The sequence below is a fragment of the Pristiophorus japonicus genome, chromosome 6 (genome assembly GCF_044704955.1).
Source record: "Pristiophorus japonicus isolate sPriJap1 chromosome 6, sPriJap1.hap1, whole genome shotgun sequence".
Classification (NCBI taxonomy): Eukaryota; Metazoa; Chordata; class Chondrichthyes; family Pristiophoridae; genus Pristiophorus; species Pristiophorus japonicus.
The window spans coordinates 193,657,102-193,681,524 of NC_091982.1; the positions used below are offsets into that span (position 1 = coordinate 193,657,102).

Consider the following 24,423-nt stretch of genomic DNA (forward strand, 5'->3'; position numbering starts at 1 on the left):
ACTGATTCCCGGGATGGCAGGGCTGACATATGAAGAAAGACTGGATCGACTAGGCTTATTTTCACTGAAGTTTGGAAGAATGAGAGGGGATCTCATAGAAACATATAAAATTCTGATGGGATTGGAGAGGTTAGATGCAGAAAGAATGTTCCCGATGTTGGGGAAGTCCAAAACCAGGGGTCACAGTCTAAGGATAAGTGGTAAGCTATTTCGGACTGAGATGAGGAGAAATTTTTTCACTCAGAGAATTGTGAACCTGTGGAATTCTCTACCACAGAAAGTTGTTGATATGTCCTTACTATACATTATAAATACACACGAGGCCCATACTTGAGAGAAGGTCACTTTATGACCAGTTACTGTCATGTATCTCACATTACTGTATACAACTGTATCTTACCATGCTATACATGACTGTAACTGGATATGACCTGTAACAATATGCATACCTTACCACCAGGAGTGCACTTGCAGGAGACACTCCATACCTGTCCTACTGTGGTATATAAAGGGAGGTCTCAGGCAAGTGCAGCACTGGAGAGCTGGAATTAAAGGTGCAGGTCCTAAGTGACCTTGATTTTAGCATGTGTCTCGTGTAAGTCAGTACATTAGAGTCAGGACGTAACAGTGGCGACGAGTTACAGGATCACAGAATCCACAGAATGGCTACCAACAGCTCAGATGAGAAATACAATGCTGGAGACAATTGGGATGACTTTATAGAAAGGCTCTTGCAAAGCTTTGTGACCAAAGACTGGCTGGGTGACGATAAGGCAGACAAGAGAAGAGCCCATCTCTTGACCAGCTGTGGCTCGAAAACATACGCTTTAATGAAAGACCTGCTGGCACCAGAGAAACCAGCAAGCAAGTCGTTTGAGGAGTTGACCACACTGATGAGAGACCACCTGAAGCCAGCGAGCAGCCTACACATGGCCAGACACAGGTTCTACAACCACAGACGCTGTGTGGGCCAAAGTATACTCGACTTCGTGGCGGAACTTCGGAGGCTGGCTAGTTCATGTGAGTTCCCCGATGAACTAAGGACAGAAGTACAGAGAGACTTTTTTATTGAAGGAATACGCCACGCACGCATATTCCGAAAGCTTATAGAGACTAAGAACTTGACTCTAGAGGCAGCAGCACTGGTCGCATAGACGTTCTTGGCAGGCGAAGAAGAAACGAGGCTGATCTATACTTCGGGTACGACAATCAACGAGGCATCGGAACAAGGGGTTCACATTATGAAACAAACCGCTACCCCCACACACAGACAAAGGCAGGAGAGCAGGCCTTCAACAGCAGACAATGGCGCCAGAAGCCATCAAAATCAAGGGCCACATGAACGGCCGATCACACCTCATCAACCCACAATGCTAGCAATCAACAACAGATTGAGAGAAGCTCAAGGGAGATCAACCAGACGCAGCTCACTCTTCGGAAACAATGGAAACGGTCTGTGTTGAAGATGTGGGGGAAGGCACTCAACCAGGGTGTGTCGATTTCAGCATGCCGTTTGCAGAAACTGCAACTACACAGGGCACTTGGTTCGCATGTGCAGAAAAACAGCAGCTCGGCTGGTATACGAATCGTAAAGCGGACCAGAAGATGTTGGAACAGTGCACGGGACGCCGAGGTACAGAGGGTTAAAACAATCAATGTCCACTAATCTTACACCAATTATGATGAGGGTTCTACTCAACGGGAAACCCGTCAACATGGAACTGGACACGGGGGCCAGTCAATCCCTCATGAGCGTTCAACAATTTGAACAGCTGTGGCCGCACAAAAGCAACAGACCAAAACTCACAAAGATCGACACCAAACTAAGGACCTATACTAAAGAAATTGTCCCAGTCCTTGGCAGCACCATGCTCTCAGTCACACACAAAGGGATGGTGCACCGACTTTCCCTGTGGATTGTCCCCGGGGATCTCCCAGCCCTGTTGGGGAGAAGCTGGCTAGCAGAACTTAATTGGAAATGGGATGATGTTCACGCCATGTCGTCAGAGGAATGGACCTCCTGCTCAACAATTCGAAACCGTTTTAAACATCTCTTTCAGCCAGGTGTGGGCACCGTCAAAGGGACCAAAGTTAGAATCTACATCACATAGAATGCCAGACCGGTCCATCACAAGGCTAGAGCTGTGCCTTATGTGATGAGGGAAAAGATTGAAAACGAACTGGTCCGGCTTCTGCGGGAAGGTATAATTTCTCCCGTAGAATTCAGCGACTGGGCAAGCCCCATCGTCCCTGTCATGAAGTCTGATGGATCCGTGCGACTCTGTGGGGATTACAAGTCTACCATAAACAGAGTCTCCCTACAGGACCAATACCCGCTGCCTAGAGCGGAGGACCTATTTGCCACATTGGCTGGAGGAAAACTTTTCTTGAAACTTGACCTCACATCCCCACAGATTCGCACGGATCCATCAGACTTCATGACAGGGACGATGGGGCTTGCCCAGTCGCTGAATTCTACGCAAGAACTGACCGAAGAGTCTAAGCTACTCACCACCATCAACACACATCGAGGCCTTTTTGTGTACAATCGATGCCCATTCGGCATCAGGTCGGCAGCTGCTATATTCCAGCACAACATGGAAAGTCTGCTCAAGTCCATCCCGGGGACGGTTGTGTTTCAAGATGACATTCTCATCACGGGCAGGGACACCGACTCTCATCTGCGCAATCGTCAGGAAGTACTAAGTTGATTGGATTGGGTAGGCCAAAGAGTTAAGAAATCCAAGTGTCTGTTTCTCGTGCCTGAGGTTGAATTTTTGGCCAGAAGAATTGCTGCTGATGGAATCCGCCCAACCAAATCAAAAACCGAAGCAATTCGCCTGGCACCCAGGCCCCGGAATGTCTCGGAACTGTGTGCCTTTCTCGGGCTACTCAATTACTTTGGGAACTTTATGCAGAACTTGAGCACGCTGCTGGAGCCTCTCCATGTGCTACTCAGAAAGGGGTGCGATTGGTTTTGGGGGGACGCCCAAGAACGCGCCTTCAATAAGGCACGCAACCTTGTCTGTTCCAAGAGTGTTTTAGCCTTTTTTGAACCAGGTAAAAAGTTAGTCCTTACGTGTGATGCGTCAGTGTACGGGGTCGGGTGCGTTTTACAGCACGTCAATGATGCGGGTAAATTGCAGCCCATTGCTTATGCCTCCAGATCACTTTTGCGGGCAGAGCGCGGGTACGGTATGGTTGAGAAGGAGGTGCTCGCGTGCATGAACGGTGTCAAAAAGATGCACCAATACCTTTTCTGGGCCAAGTTTGCATTAGAAACCGACCACAAACCTCTCACGTCCCTGCTATCCGAGTGCAAGGCAATCAACGCCAACCCCGAGGTGCGCATTCAGCGGTGGGCACTCATGCTGGCGGCTTACGACTACACAATAAGGCACAGACCAGGCACAGACAACTGTGCCGACGTGCTTAGCAGGCTACCCCTGGCGACCACAGAAGGGTCCAACGAACAGGACTGTGAGATGGTCATGGCAATTAATGCCTTTGAATCCACAGGTTCGCCCATGACGGCTCGCCAAATCAGAGCCTGGACGACCAGCGACTCCACGTTATCTCTAGTAAAAGATGCGTTTTAACCGGTGACTGGGCAGAGGCTCACGATGCCTGCCCCGAGGAGGTGAAACCCTTCCATAGGCGCATGCATGAACTCTCACTGCAGGCAGACTGCCTGATGTGGGACAGCCGAGTAGTTATGCCCTTACGAGGCAGGGAGGCGTTTGTCCGGGAGCTCCATCGCGAGCACCCGGGGATCGTCCTTATGAAGGCCATAGCCAGATCTACTGTCTGGTGGCCTGGCATTGACGCAGACTTGGAGCTCTGCGTCCGGCGGTGCACCATTTGTGCCCAACTCAGCAATGCCCCCAGGGAGAACCCCCTAAGCCTCTGGCCCTGGCCCACCAAACCGTAGTCGCGGGTGCATGTAGACTATGCGGGCCCATTCATGGGCAAAATGTTCCTCGTAGTCGTTGATGCATTTTCAAAATGGATCGAGTGCACCATTTTAAACTCGAGCACCACCTCCACCACTGTGGAGAGCCTTAGAACCATGTTTGCAACGCACAGCATTCCTGACATATTGGTCAGTGATAATGGTCCGTGCTTCACCAGCGCAGAATTTCACGATTTTATAGTTGACTACGGTATAAATCACGTTAAGACTGCATCTTTCAAGCCGGCCTCCAATGGCCAGGCGGGGTGAGCAGTGCAAGTCGTTAAACAAGGCATGCTCAGAATCCAAGGTCCCACGCTGCAGAGCCGCCTGTCGCGACTGTTGCTGGCATACAGATCTCGTCCACATTCGTTGACTGGGGATCTCCCCGCGCAACTATTGATGAAACGAACCTTAAAGACCAGGCTCTCGTTAATCCTTCCACACATGCATGAAATTATTGAGGGCTAAGCGTCAAAAGCTAACTGAGTACCATGACCGAAATTCGAGGGGGAGGTGGAATGAGATAGGGGACAAAGTGATTGTGCTAAACTATGGCTGGGGTCCCAAATGGCTTGCAGGGACAGTAACAGACAAAGAGGGAAACAGGCTACTGGTTGTACAAATGGACAATGGCCAAACCTGCCGGAGGCATGTAGACCAAGTAAAAAGTAGATTCACTGATAACACTGAAGAACCAGAGGCAGACTACAATGTGGAACTCACACCACATCTGGTGGACAGACAGGTGGAACAACCTGAGGAAAGGGCAGTCTCAACAGACAGCCCAGGCGAGATACCAGCAATCACACCGAACGAAAAACAGGCACCAAGGCAAACAACTGAACCACAACTAAGACGCTCCACGTGAGAGCACAGACCACCTGAGAGACTGAATCTATAAAGGCAATAAGAGCTTGGGGGAGGGTGATGTCATGTATCTCACATTACTGTATATAACTGTATCTTACCATGCTATACATGACTGTAACTGGATATGACCTGTAACAATAAGCATACCTTACCACCAGGGTGCACTTGCAGGAGACACTCCATACCTGTCCCACTGAGGTATATAAAGGGATGTCTCCGGCAAGTGCAGCACTGGAGAGCTGGAATTAAAGGTGCAGGTCCTGAGTGACCTTGACTTCAGCATGTGTCTCGTGTAAGTCAGTACATTAGAGTCAAGACTTAACAGTTACCTTTAGTACCAAGACCTCAAGTGAAGAAGGTGGGTGGAGCTTCCCCTTTTATACCTGAAAGTCCAGGTTAGGAGTGTCTCCCACAAGTTCACCCCCTTGTGGTCAATGTTCTCAAGGTGTACAACTTAGGTCAGCTTATACATGGGTTACAATGATAATTGAATACATGACAGTTGTTGAGACCAGTTCGTTAGATATATTCAAATGGGAGTTAGATGTGGCTAAAGGGATCAAGGGGTATGGAGAAAAAGCAGGAATGGGGTACTGAATTTGCATGATCAGCCATGATCTTATTGAATGGTGGTGCCGGCTCGAAGGGCTGAATGGCCTACTCCTGCACCTATTTTCTATGTTTCTATGTCCCTGCAGACCGGGCTGTCAGCCTCCTGCTGCCCGAAATTACACTCCTGCCCACCTTCCTACTCGTTTGAGGTGGGTAACTGACCAGAGGTATGCAGATGAGGCCGGGGAATTAATGCTGCTGAGGTGGGGGGGGGGGGGGGGCGATGCTCACCTCACCCTCTCAATTCTCCTTCTGGGTTTAAATCGGGTTTAATTTCCTCTGTGCATAATGGTGAATGCATTCTCGTTAAATTTCTGTCTGCACAATTTTAACGGTTTTTAAAATAAATAGGTTAATCAGTGTATTAAAATAGAGCAGGAAGGTAAGGTGAACACATTAACCAATGTGCTAAAAATAGCACATTGAACAAATTAAACCCCCAGGACTTTGAGATGGAATTTTACAAGGTTCTGCATTTTAGGCTTCTAAATTAGATGAAGGTGTATAGTTAAATGGAAAATTGCCTTGGCAACAGGAAGCAGATGATGATAAATGGACGGTGATTTGTCTGTAAAGCAGCTCTTAGTTGCGTTTTGCTAAGGCATGTTCAGGGTTTAAAAAAAAAATAATTTACATAATCATATAGGTACCATCATATCAGTATGAAATGACAGATAGCCTGTGAGATTGAAAAATAGAAGGTAATTAAATCATTAACAAGAAAGAAAGACTTGCCTTTATATGGTACCTTCTCAGAACCTTCAAAGAGCTTCACATACAATGAATTACTTTAAAGTGCAGTGTCTGTTATGCAGGAATATGCTGCAGCCATTTTATTTACAGCAAGATCCCGTATACAGCACTGAGATAGGTGACTAGATGACTAGGTTTTGTTGATATTGAATAGAGAGAGAATATCGGCTAATGCACCAGGAAAACTCCCTGATCTTCCTTAAACAGTGCCATGGGATTGTTAGTATCCAACTGAACCACCAAAAACCTTGATTAAAAAACAAATCTACTGACTCAGTGTGAGGATTCTACAGACTGAGCAAAGGGTACTTTTCAGAATGGCAGGCAGTGACTAGTGGGGTACCGCAAGGTTCTGTGCTGGGGCCCCAGCTGTTTACATTGTACATTAGTGATTTAGACGAGGGGATTAAATGTAGTATCGCCAAATTTGCGGATGACACTAAGTTGGGTGGCAGTGTGAGCTGCGAGGAGGATGCTATGAGGCTGCAGAGTGACTTAGATAGGTTAGGTAAGTGGGCAAATGCATGGCAGATGAAGTATAATGTGGATAAATGTGAGGTTATCCACTTTGGTGGTAAAAACAGAGACACAGACTATTATCTGAATGGTGACAGATTAGGAAAAGGGGAGGTGCAACTAGACCTGGGTGTCATAGTACATCAGTCATTGAAGGTTGGCATGCAGGTACAGCAGGCGGTTAAGAAAGCAAATAGCATGTTGGCCTTCATAGCGAGGGGATTTGAGTATAGGGGCAGGGAGGTGTTACCACAGTTGTACAGGGCCTTGGTGAGGCCACACCTGGAGTATTGTGTACAGTTTTGGTCTCCTAACTTGAGGAAGGACGTTCTTGCTATTGAGGGAGTGCAGCGAAGGTTCACCAGACTGATTCCTGGGATGGCAGAACTGGCATATCAAGAAAGACTGGATCAACTGGGCTTGTATTCACTGCAGTTCAGAAGAATGAGAGGGGCTCTCATAGAAACATATAAAATTCTGACGGGTTTAGACAGGTTAGATGCAGGAAGAATGTTCCCAATGTTGGGGAAGTACAGAACCAGGGGTCACAGACTAAGGATAAGGGGTAAGCCATTTAGGACCGAGATGAGGAGAAACTTCTTCACCCAGAGAGTGGTGAACCTGTGGAATTCTCTACGACAGAAAGTTGTTGAGGCCAATTCATTAAATATATTCAAAAAGGAGTTAGATGTAGTTCTTACTATGAGGGGGATCAAGGAGTATGGCAAGAAAGCAGGAATGGGGTACTGTGGTTGTATGTTCAACCATGAACTCATTGAATGGCGGTGCAGGCTCGAAGGGCCGAATGGCCTACTCCTGCACCTATTTTCTATGTTTCTATGAGCTAAGATCACATCATTACACAAAGTGCATGTGCATAATATTCACACAAAGTTACAGAAAGAAACAGATTTGGACCCAGGTTTTAACTCCAAGCGGGTTTTGGATAATTGGATGAAAACTCACCCGCTGTTCCAGAAATGTGACCTGGGCTACTTCAACTCCCGGGCTTTATTTCAATTCTGCCAGCTGACTTTCCCGTCTGTTCTGGGTGGGAAGGAGCAGAAACTTGCATGACCTGGAGGCTTGCCAGCCGGCCCAAGGTAGGGGAGGCCTAAGTTTTTCTTGTGGGGTCCAGGGAGCATTCCTGTCCCTCCTGGTCCCAGGAAGGAAAGAAAAGCGTTTTTCAATCAAGCCACCCAGATCATGCCAGCCACTATTTTTACGCAGGCGTTTGGATGGATGACTAAATCATCCACCCAAAGTCGGCGGGGTTCATTTCTAAACAGGCAGATCAGGACCTGCAGGAAGATGAACATGCTGAAACAGGTACGTTTTTCACTTTTCTTTGTAGGAGGAGGAAAGTTTAGGCCAGCCTGCTTTAGAGAGCAAGCAACTGCTTCGTGCCTGCTTCCGGCATGTGCTGTGTTAATGATGCCCTGGGGTTAAAATAGCCTGGACCCAGCACATACCTGTCCAAAACCCACCCAGAGTTAAAATTGGGGTGAGAAATATGCAATTTTCTATTCTCCACAATATATAAAACAACAAATAAGCCACTCACTTTCTCTCTAAATGTATACTTTTAAACAGAAGTTCACGTCTTACATTGTGGACTTTTAAACAGAAGCTGATTTCTTACACTGTGAAACTAATTCAAACTGGTCTAGCTTCTCTGTCAGTCAGCACAAAGAACTTCTCTGCTCGTTGGAAAGCTTAAAATTGACTCCTTTTGGTAAACAATCTTCTTAGACTCCTTTAAAATTATACGTAAACAAAAAGCAACAGATGACTGATAATGCTCATGGATCAACAGCCACTCACAGGCTATAAATCATTCAGAATGCTTGTCAAGCCAAATGCAATTGCCATTTTCAATAAAGAATGGCGACCCTGAAATTCACGGTCCCGGGAAGGACCGTTACTGCCCGTTTGCGACGGCCATTCGTCAAAATCGAATGGCCGTCGCTTTGGGCTCAACTGGCCGCCCCGACATAGATTCGGCCTGGGAGATCTTGTGGTGGTGTGGGCTAACGCCGACTCTCGGGCCGGTGTGGGGCTTGTGGCAATAGTGACGTGGTAAAAGTGCGCCCCGCTTCCGCTCCGCCCCGGACCCATTTTCATCGTGAAGAAGCCGGCCCTTTAGCCGACGGTGCCCCCGCCAGCTTTTAGGGCCGGTGCAGAGTGGCAGAGATCTCGGAGCCTTGGGAGCAGAGAGAGACAAGAAGGTAAGATCCAAACCTGAGGATGGGTCGGAAGTTCCCCAGAGTCCTCGAAGTAATAGCAGCTGAGTCGGTCTCATGGAGAAGTCCGGTAAGAGATACTCTGGGGGAGATCAGCGAGCTCCGGAGGGAGCAAGATCCTAGAGCCAGCTCCGTATTGCTCAGCAACAAGTCCAGGAGACTCTTCAATGGACCGGAGGGGTTCAGCACAGAATGCGCACTCGGCGCGGGTGGGGGGGGGGGGGGGGGTGGGGGGGTGTTGAGAGGGAGGGAGAGAGGCAGAGTGAGGGAGAGAGGGAAGGGAGCAAAAGAGAAAGGAGAAAGAGATAGATGTGAGGAAAGAGAATGAGAAACAGAATGAGAAAATTTGCTTGGGAGAGAGGGAAATAGGACTAGAGAAAGAGAAAAGGGGGAAAAGAAGAGAGAGAGAGAGAAATAGAGATTTCGAGATTCACAGAGAGAAAACTGAAATCTCAATCCAGGGGCTCAGACTGGAATCGTTGACCCAGCTCAGCATTCCGAGCGCTAACAAATGGGAATCTGTTCCACCTCCGCCGCCTCCAGGCTAGATCCAAGTTCATCCCATCCTCTGTCATCGAACCACAGTACGCTGATGATGCTTGCACCTGCGCACACTCGGAGGCCAAACTCCAAGCCATCATCAACACCTTCACCGAGGCGTATGAAAGCATGGGCCTTACACTAAATATCCAAAAGACAAAGGTCTTCCACCAACCTGACCCCGCTACAAAATCCACGATGAGGCCTTGGACAACGTGGACCATTTTCCATACCTCAGGAGCCTACTGTCAGCAAGAACAGACATCGATGACGACGTCCAACATCGCCTTCAGTGTGCCAGCGCAGCCTTCGGTCGCCTGAGGAAGAGAGTGTTTGAAGACCAGGACCTCAAATCTGGCACCAAGCTTATGGTCTACAGGGCAGTAGTGATACCTGCCCTCCTATATGGCTCAGAGACTTGGACTATTTCCAGCAGACACTCAAAGCACTAGAGAAGTACCACCAGTGCTGCCTCTGCAAGATCCTGCAAATCCATTGGGAAGACAGATGTACCAATGTCAGTGTTCTCGCTCAGGCCAACATCCCCAGCATCGAAGCACTGACCACACTCGATCAGCGCCGTTGGGCGGGTCACATCGTCTGCATGCCTGACATAGAAACATCAAAAATAGGTGGAGTAGGCCATTCGGCCCTTCGAGCCTGCACCGCCATTCAATGAGTTCATGGCTGAACATGCAACTTCAGTACCCCATTCCTGCTTTCTCGCCATACCCCTTGATCCCCCTAGCAGTAAGGACTACATCTAACTCCTTTTTGAATATATTTAGTGAATTGGCCTCAACAACTTTCAGTGGTAGAGAATTTCACAGGTTCACCACTCTCTGGGTGAAGAAGTTTCTCCTCATCTTGGTCCAAAATGGCTTACCCCTTATCCTTAGACTGTGACCCCTGGTTCTGGACTTCCCCAACATTGGGAACATTCTTCCTGCATCTAACCTGTCTAAACCCGTCAGAATTTTAAACGTATCTATGAGATCCCCTCTCATTCTTCTGAACTCCAGTGAAAACAAGCCCAGTTGATCCAATCTTTCTTATGTCAGTCCCGCCATCCCAGGAATCAGTCTGGTGAACCTTCGCTGCCCTCCCTCAAGAGGACACAAGACTCCCAAAGCAAGCGCTCTTCTCGGAGCCTCGACACAGCAAGCAAGCCCCAGGTGGACAGAGGAAACGCTTCAAGGATACCCTCAAAGCCTCCTTGATAAAGTGCAACACCCCACCAGCACCTGGGAACCCCTGGCCCACGACCACCCAAAGTGGAGGAAGAGCATCCAGGAGGGCGCAGATCACCTCAAGTCTCGTCACCGAGAGCATAGAGAAACCAAGCGCAGACGGCGGAAGGAGTGTACGGCAACGCAGGCTCCCCACTCACCCTTTCCTTCAACCACTGTCTGCCCCACCTGTGACAGAGACTGTAGGTCCCACCACCTGAGAACACACTTTTAGAGTGGAAGCAAGTCATCCTCGACTTCAAGGGCCTGCCTATGATGATCTTTCACGTGCCTAACTTGCGACTTCGCCTCCGTGCCTCCCCTGTGGCTGCCTCATGGGTCTGGGAAGGCTACTGTGTTCCCTGTGTGGAAGCTGCAGATGTCCTTCTAGGAAGCCCTCGAGCAGCTTTGGGCCTGGAAGGGCTGGCTGGAGACTGGTCAACACCCTCCTGAGAGGGTTCAGTCTGACTTGGCTCGGGTGAGGACATGCGTGGAGGCACTGGCGGAGTGACAGGTCTGGGGGCAGGAATGCTGCGAGCCGGAGGGAGTGCATCTTCCGTATCCTGGCTCGAGGACCCTGACTAACTCACCAGGGGCAGCACAATACCACCACCACCAATCTGAGGGAGCTCAGGTCGATGATGTGGTGCCACACAGAAGGTCCCCCGTGGCCCGTGGTGGACCCAGCCGTGAAAGCAACACCGAGGTCTCGGGGGGGCATCCTGCTGAGACTGCATGTGAGCAGCTACAATCTGAAAGACACCAGATACGACAGCACTTAGATGCTCCGTTGACTCTTGCAGAACCGTGGCCATCCTCTCCAAAGCAGCACCGATACGTTCGTTCCCTCGCGCCTGTGCTGCAATGGCAGCTGCCACATTACCCCAAGGGTGAATTTCCCGTGGGAATAACGCCCCAATTAAGACTGCAAACTTTCAGGTTTGAAGGGCTAATAAGACTGGAACACTTTTTCTTTTAGGTCAAAAAGCTGAATTTGGATTCAATGGCTGCCACAAACTTTGTGGCGCTAATCGGAGGAAAAAAGGCCTTAACACCACCAGCTTTCTGGCTGCTCTGAATTTCAGCCCCGGAGACTTCTCATAGCCTGTGCCAATCGGAGAAAACAGAATAGAACTATACCTAGGAGTAAAGTACACAAAGTGCATCTTGGGTGCAATGTAACTCTGAAGTACTCCTTTTCATGCCAAACTATAAAGTAAATTGCCTCCATCTTGCAGAATAATAGGTAGCCATGACTGATCTTAATGCAGTATGGCCTCTCGATAACCTTGCCCTCCACTTGCTGTTTCTAGTTAAAACAAATGCAAGTTAAAATTCAACACAGGGAAAGTCAATTTATGTCACATCTGGTGTCTGATTATATGAACCATGCAGAGTAATGAGCTTTGATGATCAGAAAATGGTAATGAAAGGGTTAAACTTTGCAGAGAACAATGAAAATGTACAGCTCAACCCAATTGTCATACTGCAGCCAATAATCCTCTCTAAAGCAGCACCGATACGTTCATTCCCTCGCGCCTGTGCTGTAATGGCAGCTGCCACATAACCCGAAGGGTGAATTTCCCGTGGGAATAATGCCCCAATTAAGACTGCAAACTTTCAGGTTTGAAGGGCTAATAAGACTGGAACACTTTCATATCTCCCAAACCACTGAGGTATTTGGCTGCCAAGAAGCTGATACATTACCTAAAGCAATGCTGTCAAACATGTCCATGTGAAATTCCCCATTTTTCCAAGAGTAGGTAGAACTTGTCCAAGATAAAGTGCTACTATGGCATAAACAACTAGTAATATGGGGCTCAATTTTCCCCAAAGCATTTTTTTTGCGTCCTTCAAGAGTTACGCCCGATTTTTTTGGGCCCAAGTATGCCAAAAAAGTGTTGTAAGTTTCCCCGTTGGACCGCTTCATTTTGGCGTGGCCTAACCCGAGGGGGGTGGAGTCTTGATCTATGCCAAATAGATCGGGCTGCCATGGTAACCAGGGACACAGTGTGAGCTGAGGCTGCAAAGTGAAGCATATAGTCACCTCGCAACACATTAAAAGAATTGAAAAACACATAGCACCACCTTACCTCCAACCCCGCCCAAAGGCTGTCTGGTCCAATCGCATTCTCGGGCGCCGGTTCGTCTCCCCCTCTCTCTCTCTCTACCGGACTGAGAATGGGACTGGACCACCTTCCTGTGTATGGGGACCGGCTCCCTCCCTCTCTCTCTCTCTCTCTCTCATGGGACCGGACTGTGTGTGTGAACCGGGGACTGAGGATGAGACCGGACAGCCTTCAGGCGGGGTTGGCGCTAAGTTGCTGCTATGTGTTTTTCAATTCTTTCAGTGTGTCCGGGCATCTGCTGCACCGCTTTCCTTACCTGTGCTGATTTCCTTAACTCTAGGGAAAGGCCACATACACTGGCCTAATCAGAGCTGGAGTAACTCTCAGTTGGCCAAACTTCCCTAAATGGCCAGAAGTGGCGTAGGTCGCTGGTTACGCCCCCTTTGGCTGAAAAAAAACGGACTTAAAAAATTTGTAAATAACTGAGTTACGCTGGTGCAAATTGATGGAAACTGGGGATTTTTAAGTTAGGCCAGAAAAAGCAGCCTGCTCCAAAAATAACGGCGCAAATACTGGGGAAAATTAAGCCCATGGTGAGTAAATTATGTCATGATCAAAGAAGCAGATTTCATTTTTAAATGGTTTACTTTCGAGATCTGGATGATTTTCAAACAATTTATGATATTACATCATATTACAAAGCTTCAAATGCCATACTATCCAGATATGCTGTGGGGCTCATGATCCTGAATGTATTCTTGAGATATTAGGATACTATTTTGGAATCTAGACAAATGAAGTATCCAACTAGTGTTAGTGTTGGAAAAAAGCCTTGGAAAGAACCCGTGTCCTGATTTTTATTCCTACCTTCTCTCTCCTCCCTATTTACAGCAAACCATACACCATATTGTAAATCATATATTGGTATCACTGGCATTTTTTCTAGTAACTGGGATCATACAGTATAAACCTTAATCATGAAGAACAAATTAATTGTTTTAAATTATGTGAAAATTATTTAAATCTGATGAGAAATGTGAAATTCATATCAAGAGAGAAGTCTGTGAATTAACTTAAAACGTCAACTGATTTGCAAATCCTATGGGGGGAATTTTAACTCCAAAAACGGGCGGGTTTGGGTCGGGTGGGAGGTTAACTTGATAGAAAGCGGAATTCTGACCCCAACCCACCTATTTCCGGTTTTAACGGAGGCGGACAGGGCCGGGCGACCAACCTGCTCCCAGGAGGCGGGTTGGCACTTTAAATATTAAAGGCTGCTTGCCTCATTTTGAATCTCAATTTTGAATTTAACTCTGGGCGCCCGGGTTTCTCGGGCCTCGGGGAACCAGCTGGCCAAAAAAGGTGTGGACTGCTGGATCCAGGAGGTAAGTGCCTTTCCACTTGGCCTGTTAAAATCCTGCTCTTTGATTCTTCTAATAAAAACCCTAATACGGGTTGCTTATAATGACTGTGGTGTTTGCTAAAGTCCAGTATTGTTTGCTCCAAATTTTCTGCACCAGGGTTTCATCGATATTATCTATTCTTTTTAATTATATTCATTCCTGGGATGTGGGCATCGCTGGCAAGGACAACAATTATTGCCCATCCCTAATTGACCTTGAGAAGCTGGTAGTGAGCCGCCTTCTTGAACTGCTGCAGTCCGTGAAGCTACTTCCATAGTGTAATTAGTTAGGGAGTTCCAGGATTCTGACCCAGCGACAATGAAGGGACGACGATATATTTCCAAGTCAGGATGGTGTGTAACTTGGAGGGGAACTTGGAGATTCCAAAGCGCCCGCTGCCTTTGTTCTTCTAAGTGGTACAGGTTACAGGTTTAGGAGGTGTTGTCGAACAAGCCTTGGTGAGTTGCTACACTGAATCTTGCAGATGGTACACACTGCTCCCAGGTAGAGGGAGGGAATGTTTAAGGTGAAGGATGGCATGTCAATCAAGCGGGCTACTTTGTCCTGGAAGGTGTCAAGCTTCTTGAGTGTTGTTGGAGTTGCACTCATCCAGGCAAGTGGAGAGTATTCCATCACACTCCTGACTTGTGGGAAGGCTTTGTGGAGTCAGGAGGTTAGACTGTCGCCACAAAATACCCAGCTCTTGTAGCCATAGTGTTTATTTGACTGGTCCAGTTAAATTTCTGGTCACTGGTGACCCCCGCAGGATATTGATGGTGGGGGATTTGCCGATGGTAATGCCACTGAATGTCAAGGGGCATTGGTTAAAATGTAAAATGTAAAAAATTTCAAACCTACCACCAACCCACCCACTTCCAGGTTTAACAGAGATGGCGAAGTGGTGGGAAGCCAACCCACTCCCAGGAGGCGGGTTGGCAATTAAAATATTTTAATGAGGCTATTTTGCAGGTTTAACTGTGGCCAGCTGGGTTTCCCAGGCCTCGGGAAACCCGGCAGCTGAAAGGAGAGCAAGGATATCTTCATGGAGAAGGTAAGTGCCTTTATAGCACTCTTTGTGGGCTGGGGGAGCAGGAGTGCTTCCTCTTGGGCCCCCAAGCTACCCCTCCCTACATACAAAGACCCCGGGATTTGGAATTAGACCACATCCCAGGGTCCAGGACCGGACCTCCCCAGGAAGCAGACACCACCCACCCCAGGGTCAGGAATCAGAACCACCCACCAGGATCGGACACCCCTCCCCCCCGGGTCAGGGATCGGATATCCCTCAGATCCAAGAATCGGCCCACCCCTCACCCCGGGGTCGGAGATTAGCTCCACTTCCGGGATTGTATCCGCCTCGCCCCCACTGGGGTCCTGGATCGGCTTCTCTCCTGAGGGTCGTGGATTGGACCTACCTAGTCCTGCGGCCTGCTCCTGAGTCCTGCCCACCAGACTGGAAGCCAAGCCTGTCAATCAGGCTGATTTCTGGGCGAGGAACCAGTCAATGACAAAAGATGCACACTGTGAGGCTAAAACTCCACAGCATGAGGGGAAACCCAAACTTCCGAGATCCCCATCCGAATCTCTGCCCCTACGTAACCCGCCCATTACGGAGGGATGTAATATATACAATCTCCCTGTTGCTAAGTGATTATCTATTGTTTTTAAGTTAAGACTTGAATCTTATTTAAGTATTTTATGTATAATGCTAAGATAGGATTTGAAGTTAGCCAAAGCAAACTGCTCGCAAAGATAATGGAAGGAAGTTGGTAGGAGTTAGTGTAAACACAAGGCAGTTTGCTACATTGTTACGAAGGTAATGACCGTTTGGGAGTGAGAAAGCTCTGGTTTGGCCTCGAGATCAAAGGCAGGATAGGGACACAAGTGATAAGTCACGAATAGCGCCTTGAAAAAGTTTGTGCCTCCCGCTGAAAAGTTTGTTAGAATCGGGTCTAGAGCTGTCAGGGAGGCTAAATCAGCTGTTACACACTTGACCTGGGAGAGCGCTAACAAAAATGTTCACGTTAAATTCTGGAATCCATTGCGCATGCTCCGAAGTCTGATTTGAAATCCCAGAAAAAGCTGCAGCTTCGTAATGCACCCATTAAAGTTTTCAAAATCACTTGTTTTCAAGTTGTACTGTTATGCCTGTCTGCCGCTGCAAACTCGGAGGCTCACGCATCATGTTCTGTGTAAACTTTGCACTGACTGACCTCCGAGTGAAGTGCTTCCTCAGCCCTTTAAGAAGCCACCAGTTAACAATTTTGGAAGGCTGTATCGACTTTTTTCAGATGTGATTAGTGGTGGTCGCTAAATGAGGCAGCCAGACCTAATTTAGCATGCGGGACACTAACGCGGTCGTTGCACCTGACTGATGTCATGATCGGACTGATAGTCAGCAGCCAGGCGTTAGTATTTCACACCTCAGTTGTGGTGGCTGGTGTGCAACGGTCACCACATGTTAAAAAATTCACGCACAGGCACCTTTCTACCCCCTCAATTAGAGTTCAGGACTGGAACATCGGGCCCTTCATTGAAACACCTGTGAAGCAAGTCATCCTCGTTCGAGGGCCCGCCTATGATAATGAGTTAGCCCTCAACTGAATTTTCCGATGGGGCACTTAAAGCTGCGCGCCCGGTCGCTAAGCTATTACCCATGCTTTAACGCCTCTTCTGGCTGCTAATTGAGGCATTAAGACAACCGAATTTCCACTCCAACATACCCACCATATTGGTTTACACTCAAATCTGATTATTTAAAGTGACCAGAGATACACGTAAATTGGCTATTTCTAACAATATCAAGACCTAGATGTGCATAAACAGTGTTGCATGTCCAGTAGAAACTGCTAACAGGTTATTTGCCTATGCTTAGCTCTCCTTAGCCATGCCCAGTTACATTAAGTAGGTAACTGAACTAAAGTCCGGCAAAAAAACAACTACTGCCGAGCTGGAGCAGAGGCAGCTAACATTTTTCCAAGTTGGCAGCATCCCTAAGATGCAGGATATCAATGAATGTGCCCACATGAATCCTTTGGCACACTGAAACAAAGAACCGGTAAATGTTCCAGACATGCACATGTTTTGTGACCTAGAGAAATAAATACTCTGCTCCAGCATATGTTATCGGGGGAGGCACATTGCGTTTATGTTCTGAGGCAATTAAACATGTTGGCATTTCTTTCAAAAAGTAGGAACAATAGATTACTGGCTACTCAGAGATATGACCTAGGGCCCCCAAATAATCCATTGCGTCGGGGAAGGCAGTTTCTTAGGATATTGGCAGAAGGGGAAGGGGGATTAAATTCAAGGCAGAACCCTGATCAAGCAGGGTTCCGCCCTCTTTAGTCCCGTCGAAAATCGTGGCATGTTCAGTGCAGGACCCACAATACATCTGAAAAAAAAACGGCCACTGCAAAGATTTCTGCCTTCCTTTCTAGAACCCCGTGGGACCAGTAAAGACAATTTATTGTTGTGAGCTTGACTATCTGATGTCCGAAACCTTAAAACTCCTAATATGAGAGTCAGCATGAGTGGCTCAATGACTGCTGAGGAAACGCCAAAGGATGATTTCTTATAGTTACATCATGACTGGCTGCTAATGAAATGACATACAAGGAAATCAGTTTCAAAAATATGCAATCACACTTTTTTGTCAGTGTGTCGTAAGTGATGAAAAACTAAAACTTATTCCATTTTTGACCAGAGAGGAAAATATAACCCAGGGTTAAAAATGTACAGTAAAAATAACTTACCAAGTGCAACAGTACCCATCAGAAAGGGTGTTCCAATGTTGGAGAAATCATTGCTTATTTCTTGATGGACCTCGGAGCCCACAACAAAGGTCACAATTACCTGCAAAGGAGAAAACAGAACTGTGAGAATGGACTGATTATATACTGAGGAACATGACCCAATGGGGGAGAAGTTGTGTTGTTTGCGCCTCCCGTAATTGCGGCCAGGGGCCGCTAACGGGTCACAAACGACTACTCGCCCAGGGTCACTTCCGCCTCCCACGAAATTCCACGGGAGTTAGCGGATGCACAGACGTCGTAGAAATCCGTTTTCAATCTGGAGCGAAACTTTGATAGCGCCCCCTAAGGCTCCTGCGGGCGATGTCAACGCCAGTTTCGCAGGTCGCCAACCAGGCTGCACTCCGTTCGCGGGGCGAAAATTAAAGGGGAAGTGCGGCACGCAATTTTTTTCAATGGCCGACTTGTCGAATTCGCAGGGTTTGTGCCGTGATGTTGCAGCCCGGCATTCCAGTTCAGTGCTGGAGTGCTGCCATGGCACCCCGCTCGCCGGTGGTGAAGTGGTGGCCCCTCGCCCCACTGCAGAGCTCGCAGTTTGCCCTCCCCTTTAATGGAAGGGGAGGGCACTGTTCTCCCGTTGCGAATCACGTAGCACTGGTAAATTCCCGTGCTTAGCACCGCAGTCCCACCCTCGAGAGGAAGTGGAGCACAAGACATTGCGCTCCACTTCTTCTCAGGGGCGATAACCCGAATTTTGCTGCCGGGTTGGGACTTCCGAGCCTAGCACAGGACGCCTTGCCTCACCTGGGTTACCACCCCCATGGGGCATTACCGATTTTTGGTCCCAATGTCTTGCAGTGTATGTAATATTTTTTCATTGACAAACTGAGTGGAATTTTCATAGTCTATGTTCAAATTTAAAACGAAGCTTCTCAGAAATAAAAGCTATAAGCATAGAAATTACTGTTGGCGATATCAGCTGACAAACACACTATATTGGGAGGACATTCCTGTCTGTCATTTTAGTGGAGATGTTAATGCATTTGAAATAATGGCTGTGTTAAAATAACAAATAGAGAAATGTTGTATGAACATGTTAACTTTTGGTCCACGAAGATTCCAGTGTCGGCGCCCAGGGCCTTTGCTTGAAACTGGAAAGGCAATTAGGGGAACTAATGCCTGTTCAAGGACTCCTTCCCAAAATTGGACGGCTTAATTGTTCGGGATATCCAGGTCTACGTATGGCCTAACAAGCGTAAAATAAAATACTTACTTGAATGTGGAGCCAGGAATGCAGTCCCCCAGACAGCTGCTGGCCCGTGATCACACCCTTCTCCATCACCCTCCTTTCCGGCTGCCCCCCTCCCCCTTTAAGGATCTACCGGAGTCCGCAGCCAGTAACATGAAATTCAAAGCTTCTTGGCCAGTGAGCTGCCTGGGGAACCCCTACAGGTGTCCACAGATTGCTGGTATCATTTACATGAGCTCCAAGGCTCAATATCGGGTGCGCCTGGGGGCTACCTATTCAGCAACTGGGACCATTTCCTGCTCCCAGTTCATGCCAGTGGCCGACGTGAATGAATTTCTGAGTCATAATCTCCAAGGGCTAGAACCTCCACTTTTGTGCTTATCGCCCAAAAATGGGCGTTATTTCTGGTGTGGGTGGTAAAAAAGGGTTTTCAGATTGCCGACTTCTCGCCCATTCTCGAAGCACCTAGTCTCCATTTTTGAAAATGGGTGTTAAATCTCGCTGACCTTCTGCCGTAAAGTGTTGCGGTCCTTAGTAACGACATGGCTCGATTCCCGCGATTCAGGAGGTCAAGTGTCAACATGACATGCGCAGAAGAGGAGACAGAGAGAGAGAGAGCTCAGAGGGACTGAAGACATGTCTGGGTGTGGTGTGGCTGCTTTGGGAGGAAGGAGAGAGACTTTAGAGCTTCACAGCAAGTAGACAAACAAAAATGAACTGTTACGAGCCACATATTTGCCCGAATTCGGCCGAGAATGGAGAGAGAGGAGGAGGCATCACAGCACGCTGTGGAGACTGACGCTACAGAGAGCAGTGAGGTGGGAGAGGAGCACATTGGAGGGCACAAAAGAGCCAAGAGGTACTTGGATGAGGCAAATGCCTCCCTCCTGCAGGAGGTCGAGTTACGCTGGGAAGCCCACCCCAAAGGCATAGCGGAGGATATGGACCGAGATAGCAGAGGTGGTCTTCGTCAGTGAACAACGAGGTTCGTGAGGGCAACCAAAGCCGCAAACGATGGAATGACCTTGTGGAATCCACAAGAGTAAGTATTACATTGATTTACATATACTTATATATTTATATAATTTGATTTGTAATAATCATAAGTGACTATCATCAGATGTGGGATCTTTCACTTTTACCGGGAATGTTTTACTCAAAGCCTGTGGTCACAGTGTACGTCTTTAGGTAAAGAATGAACATTTTCATAATAATCATGATTACATCTGTTGGTTATGTGTTGTATCAGGCTATGTGATAGTACCTAGCAATATCATCATGTAATGATCATGTCGTCCTGTCACCTTTTACAGAAGAAGCTATCGACGATGAGGTCCGTGCAGAGGCGAATGGGTGCGGGGCCACCATCCCCAGCGACATCACAGAGATGGAGGAGCGAGTGCTTGCACTCGTGGGGAAGCAGCCCCCGGACAGCCATGGATGCATCTGCAGACCCTGAAATGATGCTACGCAAGTAAAGCTTACACCATTGCGTGATGTGAAGTCAATAGATGCCACACCCACTCATATCCGAACAATCATATATGATAGATGATTTCTAAAATTGTCATAGAAATAATGATGGCCTAATGAAAATCATTGCAATCGTCATGAAATGTGATGTCTGCGATGATTTTGAGAGCAGTGGTGCTTTTGTCGTGCATATGCTGTGTATAGCGCTGGACTGACCTTGTGACCCTAGCACCCCCTTCTCCTCTAATAACCTCATTTGTGCTTTGCAGCTCAGTCAGCAGCGCATCAGGTTAGGTGAGTGGGCAAATGCATGGCAGATGCAGTATAATGTGGATAAATGTGAGGTTATCCACTTTGGGGTTAAAAACACGAAGGCAGAATATTATCTGAATGGCGGCAGATTAGGAAAAGAGGAGGTGCAACGAGACCTGGGTGTCATGGTACATCAGTCATTGAAAGTTGGCATGCAGGTGCAGCAGGCAGTGAAGAAGGCAAATGGTATGTTGGCCTTCATAGCTAGGGGTTTTGAGTATAGGAGCAGGGAGGTCTTACTGCAGCAGTACAGGGCCTTGGTGAGGCCTCACTTGGAATATTGTGTTCAGTTTTGGTCTCCTAATCTGAGGAAGGACATTCTTGCTATTGAAGGAGTGCAGCAAAGGTTCACCAGACTGATTCCCGGGATGGCTGGTCTGACATACTGGATCAACTGAGCCTTTATTCACTGGAGTTTAGAAGGATGAGAGGGGATTTCATAGAAACATATAAAATTCTGACGGGTTTAGACAGGTTAGATGCAGAAAGAATGTTCCCAATGTTGGGGAAGTCCAGAACCAGGGGACACAGTCTAAGAATAAGGGGTAAGCCATTTAGGACCGAGATGAGGAGAAACTTCTTCACTCAGAGTTGTTAAGCTGTGGAATTCCCTACCGCAGAGAGTTGTTGATGCCAGTTCGTTGGATATATCCAAGAGGGAGTTAGATGTGGCCCTTATGGTTAAAGGGATCAAGGGGTATGGAGAGAAAGCAGGAAAGGGGTACTGAGGTGAAAGATCAGCCATGATCTTATTGAATGGTGGTGCAGCCTCGAAGGGCTGATTAGCCTACTCCTGCACCTATTTTCTATGTTTCTATGTCCCAAGGCAAGACCACAGAGGCCAGAAGGTGGGGGCGTGGGACCCGACTCTCCGGAGTATCCAACATTTGGTGCTGAGGAGCTCCGATTCTCGTCCGTCAATCCGCTGGGTCTGTTCTCCACGGATGAGAGCGCGAACTTCAAGGAACCTGCATCGTCACGCTCCAGAAGCCATTCCACCCCAAGGCCATCTAGTGGTCCTCCGGTCATTCCCGCTTCCACTCTGGAGGTACTGGCCCCAAGCACCTTGCCACAGGGCACCCCATTTGTCCCCAGGATGACGCCGACACCGCAGAGGTCTCGTGGACACGGCAGGTCTATTCCACGAGCGCCAAATGACAGCGGAGAGATGGTACATCTGTCCAGGAGGACTGGAGACATTGGTGACCAGCTCATCGAATCATTGGGGGGGCATATCCTGACAGCTGGCCACCAGAACCGAGTACATTCCGCTGATGGCGGAGGCCCTGGATGCGATAGCCAGGAACACTACTGGCACAAGTCTCCCAGTGGTCCCCGAGCGTGACACTCCACCCCTAGGTTCTGCACCACCACTGTGAACGACAGGTAAGAGCAAGGACCCAGATCCTGCTTCTGCATCAGAGAATGTTGCCCCCTTGGCACCCCCCGCTCTCGTACTCGTGCAACCACTGCATCTTCTTCATCCCACGCAATGAGGCACCGCCTGAGGAGCTCCTCGGTCAGGCGCCGTGGAGCGAGGAGGGGCAGCGGTAGAAGTGGGGAGAAGGAGAGGGGGGATGGAAAGTGAGGTGCATGTCCGCAGGTGATGGCTGTGTTACGTCTCCATCTGGGTGTATGCAATTTGTTGTAATGTATGGGGGCTGGGGACCACCCTCCTGCTTTGCCTTTGTATTCTGTGTTGCTGGACATGTTGAACATTTGATTTATGTCAATGGTGGAAAAAGTGGGGTGTGGGCGGGGTTTGGGTGTTATTGCCTGTGGTGCTTATGATTTCAGACCAATGTTGGTATAACATTTTTTTTTATTGAACATAACCTTGTTGCGCATTGTCTCAGATAGCTGGACCATTACACATTGGTGTCCTTAACATGAAAGGATTAAATACAACTTAACATCAATCAACATAAACTTTAATTGGCACCAAGGTGATGGCACCATTGATGTCTGAACTGTACACACACAGCAGTGTGTCAGCATTGTTACTCACATCAATGCTCTTTCAGGCAAATCGTTCAGATCTCAGCTCCTCACGTAAGATGTAGCCACCACGGGCCCTTTCCTGCGGTCTGAAGGGGGTCATGGGCATGGTTGCATAGCCAGTCTGATTGTCTGGCCCTAGGTCAGCGTCCAGCCCCTCGTCATCCTCTTCCTCTCTCTTGTGAGGTGGTGCATCAGTGCCTTCTGGCAATTCTTGGCCCCTCCCGATAGCCAGGTTGTGAAGCATGGAGCACATGACCATGAATTTACCTATTTGCTCAGGGTTGTATTGTAGCTCCTCTCCTGAGTGGTCAAGACATCTGAAGCGCTGCTTAAGCACAGTTATTGTTTGGGGGCCCCATTGCATTGAAAGTATAATAGCAATTGATAAGAAGCAATGATTTCCTCACTAATATACACCTGGAGTACACCCCCAATAGTCCAGAATCTGAAAATGTGTCTGTTGAGATGTTCACTTCACCAGAGAATAACTCCAGAGTCAATGCAAACTCCCCCGAAGTTGAGGTAGCCTTTTGAATGAAGCGACCTATGATTTTAAAAATGCCAGCCACATTGCTGGCATTCATTCAGAACAGTTCCACTTTTTCTGGGTGGTTTTTTGGGCGAGTGATATTGTGGGCGATATGTGTGCCAGGTGGTGAAAGTGACGCTGGGCGATCTCCTGGGCGTTAGTTTTATCAAATGTGCTCTTTACGACAAAAAAAGTGGGCGGACGATATTATTGAATCTCGGCGTTAATTCCGTGCGTAAAGTAACGCTGGGCGATATTATGGCCGTTGATTTTGCCCATTCTGATGATTCCGGCCAAAAAAAGCGGGAGCCGGTAATATTTTTTCCCGCCGTTAAACACATGGAGAAAGTAACGCTCGGCGATAAGTTGCCTAAAAATGCCCATCAGTTTCTATTTTGTGCCAAAATGGGTGATATATGGGCGTTATGCGTCATTTCAGTGATAAAATGGGCATTAAGTGGGCATTAAGCATGCAAAAAAAGTGGAGGTTCTAGCCCCAAATTCCTCTTGTCTCATGCGTCAAACATGTTCAGGAGAGGAGTGGTATGAAGGTCAACATGTGGTTGCTGAGCTATACCAGACAGATAAGCCTTCAACTGAACCAAAATGGCACCGATGTCTTTGTGAAAAGGGTGACTCGAGCAGTAGGGTAGAATCGAAACTAATGTGACTTATTACTTCCACTAAAATAATCATCTTAATGGATCTACCCAGAATGATAACCATCAGCCTTTCTGATGATAAATTTTGGTGCACACATTAGATAATTGGGGCCAAATTTCCTCAGCCATTTGTCCCGACATCCACCAAAACTCCAGATCCTGATCTCATGTGGGAAGTCTCACTAAGCCTTGTAAGGGTCAGAACATCTATCCTCCCTTACAAGGCCATCAATGTCAGCGGGGACAGGATCAGAA

The 24,423-nt window shown here is 47.9% G+C and overlaps 1 protein-coding gene across 1 annotated transcript in view; it reads right to left on the reverse strand.

Annotated features, from left to right (window-relative positions):
- Positions 1-24,423, reverse strand: part of LOC139265339 (uncharacterized) — a 514,006-nt gene that overhangs the window by 251,973 nt on the left and 237,610 nt on the right. Inside the window, exon 9 of the mRNA XM_070882307.1 lies at positions 17,946-18,045. Within this exon, the coding sequence (XP_070738408.1) occupies positions 17,946-18,045 (100 nt within the window). The remainder of the gene's footprint in view (positions 1-17,945; positions 18,046-24,423) is intronic.